The 20,154-nt window shown below is 46.1% G+C and overlaps 1 protein-coding gene and 1 pseudogene across 1 annotated transcript; one reads left to right on the top strand and one right to left on the bottom strand.

Annotated features, from left to right (window-relative positions):
* Positions 1 to 5,584: 5,584 nt before the first annotated feature.
* Positions 5,585 to 6,602, bottom strand: LOC125547364 (THO complex subunit 6-like; annotated as a pseudogene).
* Positions 6,603 to 11,887: 5,285 nt separating this feature from the next.
* On the top strand, positions 11,888 to 13,006 carry LOC147982377 (uncharacterized). The gene has a single exon (XM_087516289.1). The coding sequence runs from the start codon at positions 11,888 to 11,890 to the stop codon at positions 13,004 to 13,006; it is 1,119 nt and encodes a 372-aa protein (XP_087372415.1).
* The last annotated feature ends 7,148 nt before the right edge of the window (positions 13,007 to 20,154 follow it).

Genomic DNA, 20,154 nt, shown 5'->3' with positions numbered 1-20,154 from the left:
TCTCTGCAGTATTTCCGTCTCCCCGAGTATTGCCACCTAAGTCACAAATAGGCTTTTCCACGGCTTTATTATTAGTTTTCTGCCCACAACAAACTGAGGAGCTCCCTTTTTTTATTAAGATACTTTGGGAAATTATTAAAACACCATGTTGCATTCATCTGATCCTTCTTCACTACACTTTCTACGGAGCTCTGTGACTGCAGCTGACATGTACTTTTGGCCACCCAGTCCTCTGCACCAACACAAGGAAAATTTGGCTATTTATAATAAAAGAGTAATAGTATCAACCAGCATTAGGGTCACCCTTTCTGATTGTTTGTCTATATGTTCCTCCCTTCTTCATTAACAAGAAATCAGGAGGATCCCTGATTTGCATCCACATGAGCACAAGATCAGGGTGGCCATTAGCTGAGTAGTCGTGATCATCCAAATCAGCCAGGAAGAAGGTGTTTACACAGGTCGTCCATGGTGGTTCTCCTCTCAAACCAAGCAAGTAGCAATTATCTCCGATAGTATGCTAGACCTTCATAATTCTGTGCAGACTTTTTACCCACTTCCTTAAGTTAAACATGATTTTGAAATTGAGACTGAAAAGGTCGTTTGAGCACCTACTCTCCAACGCAGCCACCAGATTGTGCGTTTGCAAGCGAAGTCGCCTGCTCCACAACCCGTGTCACCATCGTCTCGATAGTTAATATGACCATCACTGACGCCGCCAAGGATTCCTTATCCGCCGTATCATTCACCATAGTAACTGTCGGCAAGGGAGCCGTTCCCTATAAAATCTTCTCTTCATCGCAAATCTGTGAAGACTGAATTGGAGAGCAAACCTGAAAATGGACAGAACCATGAAGAGGAGACTGGACGCCAGTTCCAACTCTCCATCTAGAATTACAGTCCTGAAAACTTGAGCCAACTCTCTCCTTCATTCTCAGGAGGCACATACGGGGATTCTTCGAATTTTGGATAATTTCGCGAGCTCTCCTCTTGATCTCTTGAAACCCAAATGGATCCTCATCCATAACTCCCATAAACATCTCAGCAAAAGAGAAATCCGGACTAAGAACTAGAGAAGGGGAAAACGACTACAAGGGAGAGGGAAGAAACAAGATCTGAGAGGCAAGAGAGCACGAACAGGAGCAGAGAAACTGGGACAATAGCCAAGAAAAGAAAAGAATCAGGGGATAAAGACTGATCCGAGGTAGGGAGAAGGGAGGATATGGGAGGATGAAGAAAGGGAAGGAAAAGCTATGGGAGGAACAGATCGAAGAGAGCGAAGATGGAATTGGAGAGATAGAAACAAGGGAATTTAGAACGGCAGGGGAATGGATCGGGAGAAATAGAAGGAATCAGGGGAAGAAGAGACGGCATGTCGCCAATCGCCGGCAAATCGCCCAACCATCGCCATGAGGGTACTGTAGCAGGGGAAAGTTTCCATCTCAACTGATTTAATCCCTAACAAGTTGGAAGGTTCCGTAAAACATGTGTAGCCCGACCTTAGGTGTACCATATAGGATTATTGTATGTATCTGAATTCAGATTCAATTTATGCCGTGAAACAAATACTTCCGCTATGTGCCTATGTATCAATACGCCTTACTTTACAGCCAGCAAATCAAACTACTACTAGTATTATTTATCTCATCAAACTCGTACCATCGAACGATCAACAATCATGACCATACTGCACGTGCCAGGAAAACGAGCTGCAACACGACGATGGAACCGACGTAGAGGGCCACTGGTGATGATGCCAGCATCCAAGGGACCTCGACGGCGGCGACAGGGGAGTGATGGTCAGCACTCCTCGCGGATCCCCTCGGCCTGGTCCATGCTAGGCTTACTAGCCTGGTTGACAGCACCCGCTTCGCCGCCGGGTGCACATCCTGGCGCACCATTGTGCCGACGCTTCCGCCACATCTCCCATGGTTGGTCCTCGACCCAAGCGGTAATGACAATGCAAGTCATGTGTACTGCCTCGGAGACGACGGCATCCTGCCTCCCATCCTGTTTCGGAGTGGGGCCGTCGACATTTCGGAGTGGCTGGGTCGTCTCGTCTGATGCCCCTCTTAGGATCAGGAATCTGTTTTTCTGTGCCCCGATGGAACTCTCTACACAACAAAGGAAGATCAGGACCGTGAACCTCTTAGACAGTCCCGAGATAATAGCCACTAGAGCGCACCAGGGCACTGGCGACCAATTAATTCCATTGAAGATGATATTCTCTGGGCCGCCTACCGAGTAGTTGTATTCTTGCCGCCATTACAGACGAACATGACGTTGCGGTCTGCGGGCTTGGCTGCCCAGAGCGTAGGGACGGAGCCAGGATTTGAGCATGAGGAGGGGCGAAGAATACAGTGGTTATATTGTAAAAAACCCCGCGAATCATAACGTGTAGTCGTGCGGCACTAAACCTTATGGTGCGACGCAATTTCCCCATGCAATCGGCCCCGCTGTTGAGGGTGCGCATGCTGAAGACAACATGTTGCCGCTTTGGCTCACATCCAGCACGCGTCGTGCATTCAGCCCGTCTAGTCATAGCATAGTCAAAAAAAATTAAAATACTGCCGGAATTGAATCATTCGCGGATAAAAAACTACTCCCTTTGATTCATATTAATTGTGACATTTACTATGGAATGGAGGAACTAAATTTATTATATTATTTTTACCTTACTAGTACAAATGCCCGTGCATTGCACCGGGCGAAAAATGAAATATAACCTATTCCACATCCCATTGTGCTTTATTGCATTTTTTGCAAACGTTATAAATAGGATTCCACTAAGTATTTCTTTTTGTACGATGAAGGGGATCCCAAAATACGGTGAATCTAGAAAGCGGGGGAGGTGGTAAATATGGGTAGGATGAAGTTGGTGAGGTGGCCGCGCTGCCTTTTGGTGAACTCCAAGGCGACCTCGTTAGATCAAGCGTGCGGCAATGTGGTATAGCATGGTATCATTTACTACGTGTAATGTTAATAAATTATTGTATACAACAACAATAATATACAGAACTTATTTTTTTTATGTCAAGAGCGAGCTCAATTCAAAGAAAATTAAATGTCCAAGTTTCTTTACCTCCTTTAAATTGCAACAGTTAAAGCAAAATCTCAAATTACTAATCTCATAATACAAATGACTCTGCTGGTGGTATGATATGATAATGAACACACTGAACTAATTCTACCATTGCTGAAGCCATGGAGGGCGCTGTCTTTGGACCTCCTGGCCCAAGTAGTACTCGACAGCGTGCTCATGCAGGGATCGGCAGCATGCCAGCCTGTAGGCTCGTGGAGGGAGGAACAAGACGACCACCGACTACAGCATCAGCAGGCGAGATGGAGGCGCTCACTAGAAGAGGAGCGGTGGAAGCGCAGGGTCCTACGGCTAACCGGACAGGCTCCAGGCCACGCGCGACGGCTGTACGTGCAAGGACATCAGGATGAAAACCATGAACTGCGAGGGTGAGCAAACCATGGAGAAGAGCGACGGTGTGCACATCTTGTTGCCATGAAGCCACCAGAGACGCTCCACTCAATCCAGTCGACGGTGATCTTCGAAGACGGGCCTTGCTTAGAGTGAGCTAACAGGAGGTTAGGAGCAGGCGAAGAGGCATCCGGGGCCGGAAGAGGTAGCCTACGACTAACGGCGGGGGACGGGGCCACCCAGCGCCCCAACCCACGGTTTCAAGCCCGGCAAACGTGGTTGCATCTGGCAGTGGAGAACGCCTCCCTACGGCCACACGCGCCGTCCGCATCAGCCCCTCCTTAGCACCAACGATGCGCTCGATACAGGCCTCCTGCACATATACGGGGGCGAGAAGCCCTAAATCCCGGAAGCAGGGAAACTTGAGAGAGGAGATATGGTTCGATGTAAAAAGTGGTGATATTTGGTTAGGTAGTAGGCTTTGATACATATACGGGACGCGTGATTAACTCTAACTTAATCTCAGATTGATTATTTGCTTCGTCTTTCAATCGTACGAAGGCTGGATTGAAGCCTGGCCTTCCCCGGTTCGAATCTTTTATGAGAGGCCAAATAGATCAGGTTGAAGCCCAGCCAGTTGTCAGCGCACCGGGAGCAGGCCTAGGTGGGCGCTGTGAACGTAGCCCAAGCGGGAGCCCCAAGCGGGAGTCTGGAAGCGTTTCTTCAGCTGAACGTTTTTGTACAGTTTTAGTACCACCTTGAATATGTTTCAAATTCAAACTGAAAGCGTAAAATCACGGGAGGAAGCGTATTGTAACGGTGAACCCACGGAGTCAATCCGTGCTTTATTTTATAATAAATAATATATATATATATATATTATTATTATTATTATTATTATTATTATTATTACTAGCACAAATGCCCAAGCGTTGCAACGGGTGAAAAAAAACCACACTTTCCTAACCCAATTGCTCAAGACCCCCTCTCATTCCAGGACACACCGCCAGGCATGATGACATGAACAAACTCTTTGAAATCCTCCATCCTGCCATGAAAATATGTACTGCAGAAAAAATATGAACGTATTTCAGAAGTGTACTAAAGGTGTGTGGAATTTAAATCATAGAAATATCTATCTGGTTGTGAGTATCTCTTCATGCCTTTGTTGGAGTTGCTTAGTGATGCCCAAAACATATCGCATTATACCGTAAATAGTAAAGTCAATTTTAGTACAATATTTTTTGCTTCACTACGGAGGTAACACGAATTTTCATGAACCAATGTTGGCTAGGTTTAGGGACTGTAGCATAGCACTATTCGTGCCCAACAATCAAGCACCTATTTTTAACCGGTACTATCTTTTTCATTATAATTCTCAAAAATTTATTGTACATGAACAATAAATAAACAATTTCTTTATTATGACTTAGACATAGTATTTTCTAACATAATTTTTCCCGGTGATTATAAAAAATAAATAAATAATTCTAGCATAATTTTCTCTCGAGTTATGGACGGGGTAAAACTTCGTTCATGGGATTATAGCTAGTGGCAGAGGATGAAATTTTTTTGAGGGGGGAAGACTTTTGATTGATTTCTAGGTGGTTTACGTTGTTCCCACAATCTTTTTAGAGATCAATCAACTCATGACGGGACAAAACAAATGACAAAAAATAACCAGGCTATGTTTGTCTGTCAATCCCAGAAATCCCTCCCTTTCCTTCTTTATTATCAATTCTGGAATCCCTCCTTTCCTTCTTTGTTCTCTCCATTCTTCCTTATTAGGACACTTTCTTCTTATTACGGGACGTCTGGCTTCCCAGTTTTTTTTCCCGGAATCCCTCTTTCCTTGTTATTACGGGACAGCTTCCCACTTTCCCTTTTTTTTGCTTTCAATCCCCAAATTCCCTCCTTTCCTTCTTATTACCGGAAGGGTTCCCACTTTCCTATTTTTCTTTGCTGTCAATCCCGGAAAACCCTTCTTTCCTTCTTTATTTTTAGGACGAGAGAACTGGTGTATCACCGGCTGCCGCGAAAAGAGATCCATCATGTTTGAAAGAAGCATAGTGGAGAAAATCATACCCAACAGAAGCATAAGGAATCAGGCATTCTACAAGAAGAATGAGGACATAATGCACATAAGAGGCTGGTGTGCTACTTGCTTTCTTCAAACAGTGTGAAAGTATGCAAATATGAAGTATTGACTTGTTTGCTAATTGCAATGGCATTATTTTCTGATACTGGAGACCGTGCACCCCAATGGCCTCTAGAAATTGACAGAAACATATATCAAAGTATGGAGGTCGAGAGAACTGGTGTATTCCTCAGGAACAAAGAACTGTCAGAACTGGTGTATTCCTCAGGAACATACTACATTATTGTTTAGTATAGAATCTTGCTCATGCTGAGGGTTAACCAAGTCAAGTATTGGTTCAACATGATCTCCTGGGGGGATGCAATGGTAAAAAAAATAGCTTTTTCTTCTTACTGAAAGTACATCTATGTAAGAACAGGTGGTTAAGCACAATCCCAGCTAATCTAGCAAACCGGGCCACGAATGAGAGCTCTGGTACATTAATTTGTAGAGAGAGTGGCAGAAAGCAGCTCTACATCTCATGCCATCTTCAACCCCAAATGTGGCCGTCATCCCCGCAGCTGTCACAAATCATAGACCACGTTGTAAATTTTCCTTCTTGATTGAGAACACCCTTGGCAGAAACAAGAGGCTTTTACCTGAAGAGTAGCGGCTGAATCAGATCGTTGTAGAACTTGGCGTCATAGACGGCGCCACTATGTGCTTGGATGATGCAGACGGGTCGACCAGCGCGGTGGCAGCCGGCTGAATCAAATCAAGGGGAACGGGGTGTTTGTACACACAGAATAGACTAGGGAGTGGGGGAGGAGGGGGAGGGGTGAGGCGAAAACTGGGGGGCGCCGTGGGCGGAGGCGGAGGAGGAGATGCAGGAAGACAGCGAGAAGGACCGTTGCTGGAGGCGGCGGCGAGGAGGACGTGTGGGTCGGGTTCGTCGCGGTGGTCGTAGAAGACGGTGCGGAAGAGGGTGCGGCAGGAGAGGTCGCGCTCCCGCAGGATGCCCTGCCGGTACGCCCCCTCGTCCCACTCGCGCGCGTCGAGTCCTGGCTGCGCCTGCACCGTCGTCGTCGCCGTCGCCATCTACTCGCGATTCTTTGCTGCTGGCTGCGCTCAAACGGGATATGTGGGCCTGATTTACTGGGCCGAAGCGCACGGGCGGGCATCGTTCGATGCACACGACGTGGTACGTGGTTCCGTGAATTAGTACCACCTCACGTATATGTTTTAAATTCAAAGTGAAAGTGTAAACTTACGGGAAAAAGCGTATTGTGACGGTGAACCCATGGAGTCAATCCATACTTTATTATTAGGGATAGATTAGGGATAGATTATATATATTATTATTATTATTATTATTATTATTATTATAGGGAAAGATAATTGCGAACTAGATGAAACAGAACTATGAGAAAAATATATCAAATAGTTTGAAAATTATACATCATGGTATACTAATTAATTAGACCTTGTATGTAATGCTCCAATTAATCAAGAGTGTGGTTGTTCTATACCCACGCACATTGCACCCCCGGTGCACCCACGATAAAAAACTTAGCAAAACATTTCAAAAAATTCTGAAACTTGGTGGATGTGATTATGTGCAAATGTTTTAGGCGCTTGCAAAATTTGGTGGCGAAATAACATCCGAGGAAATCTGTACAAAAAAAACAAAGTTTGTGCTGAAAACATGTGAACAGTAACATGGGTGCACAACATCATTTGTATTTCGTTTTGTATGGAAATCATTTGATGTTTTTTGGTGACCAAACTTTGCAAGCACCCAAAACATTAGCTCATAATCACATCCACCAAGTTTCAGATTTTTTTTTATTTTTTTACTATTTCTTTCGAATTTACTGTTCATTCCATGGGTGCACCAAAGGTGGGTACAGCCACTACTTTCCCATTAATCAAGGCTATTAGATTGTTATCGAGATGAAATTAGACTCGTATGTATAGCAGTTACCTTTAGATTGGCATGCTCAAGGACCAAAAGCGGTTTAGAATGCTTGATTAAATATGATCACCGGCGGACTCCAATGCACAACACATCGGCAAGATTGAAACAGGAGAGGCTCGACAGCACTGCGGCAGTATCCTGGTCTGCTCCCGGCTGCCATGACGGCAAGCAGAGGCGCAGCGGCGGACTCGATCGATTGGTTAGCATCTAGGTTTTCTTTGTTATTGACAGAGGACAACACTACTAGAGAAAACCCTAGGGTGCTACATATAACTTTTAGCAGAAATAACTAGGTTTATACCTGCGCTATATATTGTTATGCACTAGTAGCATGTGCCCTTACCCCGCGCCACTGCTAAGTACTAGTAGCGTGTTCCCCTGCCCCGTGCTACTACTATTCGTCCGTATTTCATTTCTTTTGTTTTATACTATATTTATACATCGTTATAGAAGTTTTGATACAGTACCAATTAAGAGATCGTTATATCATTATGATCATGATGAGTTATTATATCAGTGGCTGAAAGAAATATGGATTAGATTCAAGTGGATGGATCCAAAGTGACCAAGTTTGGATTAGTAGGATTCAAGTGGATGGATCCAAATTGACCAAGTTTGGTTTAGAATCTAATCCGCGCTTCATTCACCCACTGATATAATAATTCATCATGATCATAATAACAATTCAACATCATAATAATAACAACAACTCATCATCATCATCATCATCATCATCACCATCACCACCATCATAATAATAAGTCCTCCTCCTCATCACCTTAGTCATATAACAACTCATCATTCTAGCACATAACTCACCATTATCATAATTACAACTCCTCCTCATCATCATAGTCATAACCTACTAGCTAATTGTTCTGAGCACATGATGAGTACTAGATAGGACCTGCTACTCTCTCTAAGGTAAAATAGCATAAAATAGGCTAACCCCTGAATCTCCATTATGGAGAATAGCGATCCACCTTTCTCCAATTTTTGGTCTGCGCATCACGTTGCCTCCAAGTAGTTCCCTGCGATCATTTATATTTTTTCTCCATCCTTTGATTGTGAGGTCTTCATCTCTTTGAGAAATTGAGTATGCACTGCGGTGAACTGTAGGCAGAGTTGACTGTAAGCTAATAATATACATGGCACCTTTCATAAGCATCAGATGAGGTACACAATCCTTCCTGATTTTCTATTGAAGAACATCATAATAACGCTTAGCAATATAGTTTAGCGTAAGAACAATGTATGCAAAAGATGCACTGGTGACATAATAGTAAAAAATCTTACCATGCTATTTTCACGGATGTTACCATAGTTGAACACGTGGACTAGTGGCGCGTGAACATAATTTGGGTTAATTTCATAATTGTTCTTGAAAGTCTCAACATCATTAATAAATTTGACAAGATGATTTTTCTCCTCGCAAGTTAGTCCAGAGCCGTAACTGTAGTATGTTTTGTCTACTACCTTCCGTACATTTCTTGAATATTTTTAAATATACAATATAAATTACTTAACAAATTTATTTAACAAACTCACATAGAGGTACTGGAAGCATATCCACATCCACCAAAATGTCGATATTATCTTCAATATCATCTTCGGGACGAATATTGAAGGTTATTTGCATATACTCCTTAAATCCATAGGCTTTGCATAGAGCTCTCCAATTTGAGCAACAAAAATGTGAGTGATCAACTGCATTGTAGAGCTTAACCCAAAAATTGTGAGTCCTATGGTGAGCTATCTTCGTCTCCATATTGTCACTCTCTTGGAAATCCAGCTTCTCCAAGAAAAACAGTCTTGCATGGCAGGGGATGTTCTAGTTGAATTGAAAAAACAGAAATTACACGTTGAAGCAAAGAAGCACAAGTCATATATGCTTAATTACACGTTTATGCAAAGAAGCACAAGTCAATACTTGTCGTCGTTACATACCGTAAAAACATCGAAGGTCTCGTCCATCTTGTTGGTGAAATGTCTACCGTTTTCTAGGTGATGCCTATCACACATACCTTGGTCGTCGCCGTAGTAATCAGATTTAGGGATCCTATCATCGTTAGACATTTTATGTGTTTATAATTCAAAGATTATTAATCCACGACAATTACCAGGAACTCAACACACATATCACTATTCAGCACGGGTTGACTTTTGATCTGTCGAGTCTTCCTTGAAAAGTCACTTCTCGCGTGGTGTATATGTTGGGCACTCCCTCTCTGGCATATTCGACCATTGATGATGGTCGCTCCTCCCTTCGTTCTCGAGTGCATTACACAAAAATGGCTAGCACGTGGAAACGAAAGAGAAGCGACCCCCGCGATAACAGTTGGGATTCTTCCTCTCTGATATTTCGGTAGTATATTGTGGACACCCCCTCACAGATATTTTGACCGTCGCTGATGGTCGCTCCTCCTTTTCTTTCGAAAGTGCATTACACCAAAATGTCTAGCACCTGCAAAAGAAGAAGAGGCGACCCTCATGACAACAGTTGGGATTCTTCCTCTCTGAAAGTCACACTAGGAGCCCCAAGAGACTGAAAGTCAACCCGTTACATACATGGAGTAAGGACACAAAAAAATGGCATATGTTTTGCTGGAATGTCGTTTAATCCCCGTTCCGGCAAATCACGGGCACTCGATATGTCCTACTTTCTTGCAGAAGTCATGCCAAAATTCACGGAAAAAATTTCAGCATGACCATTGCTAAAAACATGACATATTGAGCTTCTGGAAATGAGTCAACATTCCGGCAACATAGGCCACTCGGAGTTTCCTTGTAATAGAAAGAGACATATGTGGCCAGCTTTGGCACCACTTACACAGCAACTCAAGTTCATACAATCTTTGTATATAAATGTTGATCATTTTTATTTCTACTTCTAGTGTGCATATACTTTGCTGCCGTGTCTACCCTAGGTGATTGGTATTGATCCCGAAAGTTGAAAGGTGATGATGTTCTCAATTAACTATATATTAGCACTTATTGTTTAGCCTTAAACAAATATGGTTTCTTAGTAATGTGTTTCCTGGATCAATAGCAGCAATTCTTCTTTTGTGAATCATTATATTTTCAATATATAAGACAATCTAGCCTTAAAAACCTAAATATAGTCGTAATAACCCTAAATATTGCAAAATAACCAAATAATCTTAAATATAATAAAATTAACTATAGAAAAAAATACTAAACAAAAAATTGGCCTAAATAAAACTAAATAAGAATTGGACTATACAATGCCATGTCTACCCATTATCATCCAATATATTGGCAGAAAATACTGAAGAAAATAGTAAAGAAAAATCGTTGCTGCCCTAGAACATATGAACCCTTGAAGTTAAAATGAAGAAGAGGAGAAGTAGAGGAGGGAGGCTACCTATCTTTGTTGGCCTAGAACATATGAACCCTAGAAAGTTGAAGAGCTCAAGACACTAAAGGGCCATATCACGTAGTGTGCATACCTATCTTTGGTAAGCGTACTGTTTTCTTCCTTTCCTTTCAACCTGCCATACTTACACTGTAACGCCAGGTTACTGATATTTACCATGTAACTGATCAGGTCGAAGACATCATAATGTGATGGGGCTTCCTTTGGTAAAACTGAAAGCCGTTTCTGGAGCAACTATACTTAGGTGGAGCATATTGCATCATGGAAGTGAAGAATGCTTTTGGGTATATGAGTGATGAAAGTTTACGTGGATTATATATGATGTGTTATTTTAACTTGTTTTTCTTTGGAATTTTTTTCTCTTTCTTTGTAGATGAAGTGGTATGTGGTGTACAGATGATGACCTGCTTAGGTTTGGTTGCCAATGCTTGTGTTGCAGGGGTCTTCTCGCAAGGTCTAGGGATGCAGACACAGCGCTCCAAAAATCTTTGTGATTTACTGGTTGTTTTAGGATGCTCTTTGTTATTCTGGTTATTAGTGCGTGTGTTAGTGTGTGCTTATACAGATCAAGCACTTTGTATTATTTTTTATAATTTGGATGCAAGCGTACTTGTAAGAAAAAGACGTGCACGCATGCGTGTAGATGCCCTCACAAGCTAGCTACTTCCTCCGTTCCAAAATAGATGACTCAACTTTATACTATAAAGTTGAGTCGTCTATTTTGGAACGGAGGGAGTAGCTAGCAAGGCGCCGAATTCGCGAGCGAGGAAATCGTGCACGTAGGCGCACGCGGCGGCGACGGCTCGGCTTGGCGAGGAAACGAGCGCACGTTTGTGCATGACTTCAGGTTTCCAACGTTCCTAAGAGTATGAGTTGTGTTCGGATCCTTTACTGCCTCCGCGTCGTCGCCCGTTAGGACTGGTACCGTCGATTGACCCACAACCACAAGAACAAGTACCAGAGGAGACAGGACTGCACGTTCCAAGAAGCCCTGGCAGCAAAACGAAGATGGATGAGCCGACCGACAGTACGGCCGCCGGCGGCGATAGCAGCATCCGAGGGTCGTCATCCGCGGCACTGGAAGAGCGGTGGCCCAGCCTCCCCGATGACCTCCTCAACATAATCTACCTCAGGCTCATCGCTGGTGATCCAGCGGACCGCGCCTCCTTCGCAGCAGTGTGCACGTCGTGGCACGCCGTCGCGTCAACGCACCAGCCACGACACGTCCTTCCTTGGCTCATCATCGACCCAAGCAGCCGCGACAAGGCGAACCACTTGTGTTGCCTCCAAGCCGGCGCGGTCCTTCCACGCTTCATGCTCCTCCCAGCCAAGGCCACCGGCGGGCGCTTCGTTGGTAGCCACCAAGGCGGCTGGGTCGCCTCCTGGGAAAGGGACCGGTTGAGGATCGTGAACCTTGTCTCCGGTTACGAGAGGACGCTCACAGCAAAGCAACACAAGATCATGGCACGCCAGTGCTATCATAACCGGTTTGTGCCGCGGAAGGTAATAATCTCCTCGCCACCCACGTCTAGCCGCTGTATCCTCGCCGCCATCACAAACTCTTCTCAACTCGTGATTTTCGCTCTTGGCCGCCAAAGGTGCGCATGGACGCCACAAAGCTTTCATGGGGACAGCGTCAGGGATATTGCCTTTTGCAATGGCCATCTTTACTGTATGATGTTTACCAATGGGATCGTCAAGTTGGAGGCCAGCTTGGACGACTGCGGTGTCCTCGTGTTCACTCCCCACTGGTTGTATATGCAAAGCAAGATGGTCATAGAGAACCACTACTGGCCGGGTCACGAAGATCCAAATGCCCATGCCGTGTACATTCTTGAGCTACGTGGCAAGCTTGTGGTGGCGACTATGAGGACCTGGGGCCCATCGCCGTGGTCGTGCAACATCAGCGGCCCTTATTTCTCAGTTTTTGAGCTCGTTGTTGATGATACTCAAGGAACAATGCCACATCGTATGTACAAGTGGGAAGAGTTGACAAGCCTGGGTGACTATGCTTTGTTTTTGAGTCCCATGTGTGCCAAGGCGATTCACGTGTCGACCGGTGAGCGTGATGGCCTGCGGAGAAACCACATCTACTACTCCCATCATACATCCTACAAACATATATAAAGAATCAGTGCCTCACAAGGCTAAGGAGTTCTGGACGAGCTCCAACAACAAGGGTTGTTGTGTGTACTACAAGGAAGACGAAAGCGTTGACAACAATGGCGTGGAGGGAATCACGTCTGTAGGGTACTATGTGTATGTTTCGTTCAGTGGTGATCGTGATCCTCCCATGTGGATGTTACCTCCAGATCTTTAGTCGAGTTTGTTTCGGTCCTACTTCTATTTTGTCATTTCGTGCTACTAATCACAACAATCATGTTAATTATGATGAGATGTATGACCCTGCCCACCATGAGGTATTATGTCTTTTGGCTATCACCTTCATGCAACTCTTACAGAAAAATTAAGTGTTATCCAGATCGTACATGTTCGGTCTTTTGTGGATGCTCAATATTTTCCCTTTTTTTTTATTTCGTACATGTAAAGACTCAACAGCCTCGGCTGATCGTTGTTTTTTTTCGATTTTCCACGTTCTACTGCTCATTGCATACCAATAAAAAGCCGGCCAATTTACGTTGAAAACACAATTAAATTGTTGAATACGTTTTGGCTCTCTGGTGTCCTCTCTATATCCATGTACTACACATTAGTGACCTAAAAGGTCTTATATTTCTACAGAGGGAGTTCCGCTCTAGATGTGAGGCGGAGTGAATTTATGGGCTTATACGGCGTTGAGAAAAGATGGGATGCCGATCGACAGGTATGCATGGATACAGAGTGTACAGCTAACTGGGCGATGGCCTACTTCAAAGCTGTTTTCCGTCAGTGTAGTCTACGAAGGATGTACTGAATACTGAATTTCCTAGCTAATGAATTGTATTTCTTCAAATTGGAGATTTGGATGTCAGCTAGTGCCAGCGTCTGTGGGATAAGCAAGTAGAAATGAGTACAGATCAAAAGTGAATGAAAAAAACAATAATTTTTCGAAGGGACCGAGTAGTCAATATTGTGTCGTTAACTCATGTGCGGAATTTGATTCTGACGTATGAAGAACGCAGACGCCAGCTCATAATCGAGCAGTATGTCTCCTACTAGCCGATGACGCATGTTAATACCCTGAACTTTTACAAAATGAAGGCTCTCGGGGATCACCCCAGTACACAATTTATCACGACACACTGATTTGTTACATTACTACATTGGTTTTATCTAGGTAGCCGTACATAGGATGTAGTTTTTCGGACGTAGTTGGTTCTGGTAAGTTTTTCGGATACTTAGGAGTTGAGGCTTAAAGAGGTTGCGGAGGAGGATGACGCCATGGGAGGAAGTTTAATAGATGTGAAGGAAGAGAGGGGCTATGTATACCACTCTTTTTTGGAAAAGAAGCATTAGCTCCGGCCTCTGCATCTGGACGATGCATGCAACCATTTTATTAATTATTCACAAAGAGCTTATATAAACTAGTGTATTAGTTTGTCCGAAGCCACCATCTTAGCAAATCAACTGTTGCTATTCCTAACCACTTGATGAAGGGGTGTCGATAGTCCAAGCCTAATACCAAACATGCATCACACCAAAGCATAACATCTAAAGCCGGAGGGCCCAACCGAGCCACATACTGGGTTTGGGGTACAAACTGGTCCGACGCACTCTCATGTGTCGTCGCCGCCGTCTTCCATCAATCCATCTTCAGAGCAGAAACTAACACACCGACCTTGCCAGGCCTCTCCGCCATCGACGCCACCATGGCGCCAGACAGCGCCCTCCTCCTGCGTGAGTCCATCTCCGCGCATCGGACACCGGGTCTCCACTCCGCCACGTCGCCGAGATCCGCCTCCGTCAGTGAGTAAGATGAAGCACCGCTCCACCAAAATACCGTCCACTGGTCCCACGAGCCCGTGTACACTTCCAAGAATGACACCCCAAGGGAAAACAACACCAGAGCGCCACCGTCATCCGATCTACTGATTTAGGGTTTCCCCCGGAGGTAGCGGATACAGGCTTGGAGCTTCTCCACGGCAATGCCTTGAAGAAGGTAACGAGACAAAAAAGTGCCGCCATCGTCGGTCTCGGCAACAAGCCGAGAACGAGGTTTTCACCCGGATCCGCTCGATGAACCTCCATCTCACATCGTGTGCATAGACCATCACCGATCTCTGCCGCCCAGGAGCGAGCAAGCCACTCTGGCCAGATCAAAACTGACCGGAGGGTCAACCACGCCCGCAGCAGACCAGCCCACCAAAGCCTTACGTGCCACCGCCGGTCTGAGGTGTCGTAGCGCCGCGGCCAGATGCAACAGCTCCACCACTAGTTAACCGCCGTCGCTCGCCACCGGGAGCGAGCCATCGCTGCGGAGGCTCGGATCTGGGGGGCGCACTTCCTCTTGCCCAGGTGCCCCGCGCCACCCTCGCGCTCGAGAAGGAGAGACTCCTCCGCCACCGCCGTTAGCCGCCTGGGCTTAGTCCGGCGGCTTCCTCCAGCGGCGGCAGAGGGGAAGAATGGGATGGAGATAGCCCGGCGGCTAAGGTTGGGGCCCCTCGACCGCCCGCATGGGGGCGGCAGAGGGGAGGGATGGGTTCTGGAGATGGGAGGCGTAGGTAGCCTCATAGATATGTAGAGAATAATGAAGCGTCTCTCAACCGTCCGAGGAGAGCCCCGCTTTTCCTTGTAATTATTCGTACGAGAGAAACCCTCCCGTAGGTTTTACATAGTCGGTAGAATAGAAACAAAAGACTTGATATAGAAGTTTAAACGGAGAACTCCTAACCAATCTATATAGTCTACAGATATAACTTAGACTACAAGAGGAAATAGAGGGAGAGATAACTACATGCGTGACACAACCTGTCACGCCATGTTACAAGGAAATCGTTTATTTTCAACCGGGCTGATAACAGCGATGCGTAAGTCGCCTCTCTCTTCTGCCACCTGTCCTCTATGACCCACCCATCGCTTTTTTTTCGAAAGGGGTTTCCCCCCGCCCCATTTTTTATAAAAACGGAGCAACGCAAATCATCGAGATTGTTACAAGCAACCGGGTCTGCCAGAAGTAACAGACCAGAAAACAGAAACGATCTACATCCGTAGAAGTTTGAATGCAAACCAGACTGAATCAAAGTTACCAAAAGGAAACCTAACGTCTTTTTTGAAGCCATGCAAGGCTAGACATAAGTCACCATCTGAGACGCGGCAAGAGCAGGACGAAGGGGGGAGATCTCTGCATTTTTTCTCCAACATCACTCTGAGTGAGCCTTCAGCGTCCCACCTCGGTTCTTCTTCGCGCACGCGCTCAGGCCCAGGCCTAGGCAATCTTGAGCAGCTCTCCTCTTCGCCGATCCAGAAGTTGGAGGCATCTTCTCAGCAGGACCGATTGATCGCCTCCACAGAGAATCTTCTATTGATGCAGCGATGTGCTGATCCTTGCCAGTATTGTACGGGTGCTTGTCCATGGTATCCCCTGAAAACACATATCATTATGCATAGTCCAAATGCTCCAAATAATAGCAACACAGGCAATATTGACAACAGATTTCTTATTATTCACATTCCAAAAAGAAGACAATTCAGCCATGTTATTAGGGATACTGAACTCAAAAGAGTTAGCCACATCACTCCAAACCTGTCTAGCAACTACACATTCAAAGAACAGGTGGCAAACTGATTCCTCCTCATCACAGAATAAGCATTTTAAGTTATCCACCACCCTTCTTTTGCTCAAATTATCCCTGGTGAGAATTTTATTATTAAAAGCTAGCCACAAAAAGGCTAGATACCTGTGAGGTACAACAATCTTCCAAAAGTTTTTCCAGACAGGAGAAACCCCACCCCAGTTAATCATGGAATAAAAGGATTTAACCGAGTAAGTCCCTGACGCTTCTAAAAGCCAAACAGGTTGGTCCTCCTCGTTAGATAGGGTTTTGGTAGAGATGACTCGGATTAGGTCACGCCATCTCTCCATGAATTCAGTCCCCACACATCTACTGAAAGTAAGTTTTAGATTGAGGCCATCCCATACCTCTGAAACTGAACACTGTTGTTGTTGGCAGATTTCATAAACCTCCCAAAATTGTGTTTTCAGGGAAGAATCCCCCACCCGAGTGTCATCCCAGAAGCTAATTTTGTCACCATTGCCTAAGTTCCATTTAAAAAAAGGTCTTATCCCTTCGAAAGCCCAAGTAACACCCTTCCAAAAAGGTGACCCCACTCTCTGTTTGGACCACAACAAATTAGGCTTGTTGGTTCGATACTTATGATCTACCAATCTAACGCAATTTTTATCACTATCCATAAAATGTCTTTTAGCCCAGGAAGCCAGCAAAGCCATGTTAAATTCTCTTAAATTGGGCACCCCCAAACCACCAAAGTCTTTTTTCTATGAAATTAGGCCCCAGTTAGCAAGATGGTATTTATGGTCATCCCCCATGTTCCCTCAGAAGAAATGAGCCATCTGCGAAGTGATAGCATTAATTACCCATCGCTTTTTTTCTGTGCATCTTATCTTCTCCAATAGCCCGCCACACAATCTTCTTCCTCCTGCACCCCGCCTCTCTCTCCCGTACCCCCATTCTCTTCTCCAATGAAGCAGCAGCGACTAGCGAGCCACAATGGCCACCACCGGCTACCGGCGCTACGAAGGGACGAAGCAGGGGCTTCATCGCAGCAAGCGCCGCTACCTCCGCGTGCTTCATCACAGCGTCCGCCGGCGCCACAACGCGCTTCATCACAGTGTCGCGTCATGCGCTGCATAGCAGCCACCGCTGTCCTGGCCACCGACCGTCGCCGCACGTCTTGTATCGCAGCAACCGCCGCCGTCGCTGCGTGCTGCATAGCAACAACCGCCGTTGCCGCCTCGCGCTTCATATCACTAACCTCCATCGCCGCGCGCTGCGATAGAGCACCACCTCCTCGGTGCCGGCGTTGCAATGAAGCATCGCGGCCTTCCGTCGGTGCTACGATGAAACTGCTGCGGGCCTCCAGTGTTGCGATGGATAACAGCTGCGCAGGTGTTGGTGCTGCAATGAAGCATCGCCAACTTCCGTCGATGATGTGATGGAGCTGCGACGGGCTGCGATGGAGCACCGTCGTGCCGGGTTTGGCGCTGCAATGGAGGAATCGCCGCACTGATGTTGCTGTACGTTGGATACAGCGCGCCGGTGCTGCGATCCAGCACTCGCCGGCGTCACGCGATAGACTGATGCAAGAGGAGACGGCGTTGTGGCGGGTGCTGTGGAAGACGAGCTCTGCCGGTGAGCGGAGGAGGGGTGTCTGCTGCTTCGAACCGAACGACGCCGTTCTCCCATGACGACGTGCGTCATTGATCCTCTACGGAGGAAATGAACGACGCTGCGTTGACAAATCCAACGGCTCTGAGTCAACGGATGCAATGGCTCGGGAGCCGACTGATTTCCTCAGAAAATCAGGCAGATGATTTGTAGCAGCCGCCATGTTACAATGTTTAACAGTGCCCTCAACAGACCCCCCCCCCCCCCCCCCCTGCTGTTGTATGACTTCAATGTGTGTACTCTCAGTGTGTGCGTTTGGTTGCTACCCTTGTTCAAACTGGTTTTGCTTGTGGAAGTTTGCTTTATATATAAAGCGGGGAGAAAACCTTTCTCGGTTGAAGGGACCGAGAAGTTGGACTCCATAATATGTTGTTAACTCATGTACGGTATTTGATTCTGACCGTATGAAACGCCAGGTCATAATCGAGCATTCTGTTCCCTACTAGCTGATGACGCATGTTAATACCCTGAACTTCTACAAAACGAAGGGTCCCGTGGATCACCCCAGTAACAAATTTATCATAGTATGAGTATAAGTATAATTAATTGTTTGGATCAGGTACATGGATTTGTTACATTACTACACGATCCTCTATCTGATTGTCGATGGCAAAGTGTAAAGGCAGTAATGGACGTCCTATAAACCATGATTTGCTTGCTTAGCTACCTGATGGCACATCACATACTTATGATTCGACATAGATGTGTTTGTAAAATGCAAAAATATCACAGCTGAATACTCCTCGTTAGAGGCATCATATCCTATATTAATTTAATCCCTAACGAGTGGAAGGTTCCGTAAAACCTGTGTAGCCCGGCCACCGTAGGTGTGCTGTAATATTATTGTAGTATCTGAATTCGATTCGGTTTATATATTCCGTGAAAGAAATACTTCCGCTACTTCAGAAATCAGAAAGAAAAAAGCTTCCGCTACGTAACGTACGACATACTTTACTGCCAGCGAATCAAACTCTTATTTATCTCATCAAACTCGTACCATCATCACCCATCCAAAGTCTACAATCACGAGGGATTTCACGTGCAAGAAAGACTAGTTGGAACGGACGATGGAGCCGACGCAGACGGCCGCCCGCGAGGATGCCGGCCTCCACGGTGCCTCGGCGGCGGCGACGGAGGAGCGATGGTCACTACTCCCCGCCGATCTCCTCCGCTTGGTCCACGCCAGGCTTACCAGCCTGGTTGACAAGCGCTTCGCCGATCTCCGCCGATCCACGCCAGGCTTACCAGGCCCTCCGCTGATCTCCCATCCTGTTTCGGAGTGACGTCGTCGGCAAGCACTTCGTTGGCAGCTACGATGGTGGCTGGGTCGTCTCCTTAGACGATGCCCCGCTTAGGATCATGAACCTGTTTTCCCGTGCCGCGGTGGAACTCTCTGCACAACAAAGGAAGATCAGGACCGTGAAGCTCTTCGACGGCCCCGAGATGGCAGCCACTAGAACGCGAAGCTGGATCCACCATGCACGCCAGGGCACCGACGACCAATTAGTTCCGTTGAAGATGATCTTCTCCCGGCCCCCTACCTCGAGCTGTTGTATTCTCGCCGCCATTACAGACGAACATGACGTTGCGATCTGTGGGCTTGGCTACCCGGAGCGTGGATGGACGAGGCGAAGATTCTATGGTGACAATGTCCAGGATATCACCTTCTGCAATGGCGATCTCTATTGCCTCCTAGAATTAAGCAAGAAACTTGTCAAGTGCGTGGTCGGATTAACCGAATATGGCGTGGCGGCATTCGTAGCTGACCACTTGCTGGCCATGCAAAACAATGTGCCCATGCCAAACCACTACTTATTGACAGAGGACAATACGGAGGCACATGCCATGTACATTCTTGAGCTATGTGGCTAACTTGTGATGGCGGTGAGGAGAGACAAGGTCCTGCAGTCGTGGTCACGCCACATCCAT

The sequence above is a fragment of the Triticum urartu genome, chromosome 3A (assembly GCF_056163025.1).
Source record: "Triticum urartu cultivar PI428250 chromosome 3A, HENAU_Tu73, whole genome shotgun sequence".
NCBI lineage: Eukaryota > Viridiplantae > Streptophyta > Magnoliopsida > Poales > Poaceae > Triticum > Triticum urartu.
The sequence above is the reverse complement of the archived record's forward strand: the minus strand, read 5'-3'. Positions and strand labels throughout refer to the sequence as shown.

Excerpts from the sequence above, each read along its gene's own strand:
- LOC147982377 (XM_087516289.1), top strand. The coding sequence starts at position 11,888 with ATGGATGAGCCGACCGACAGTACGGCCGCCGGCGGCGATAGCAGCATC.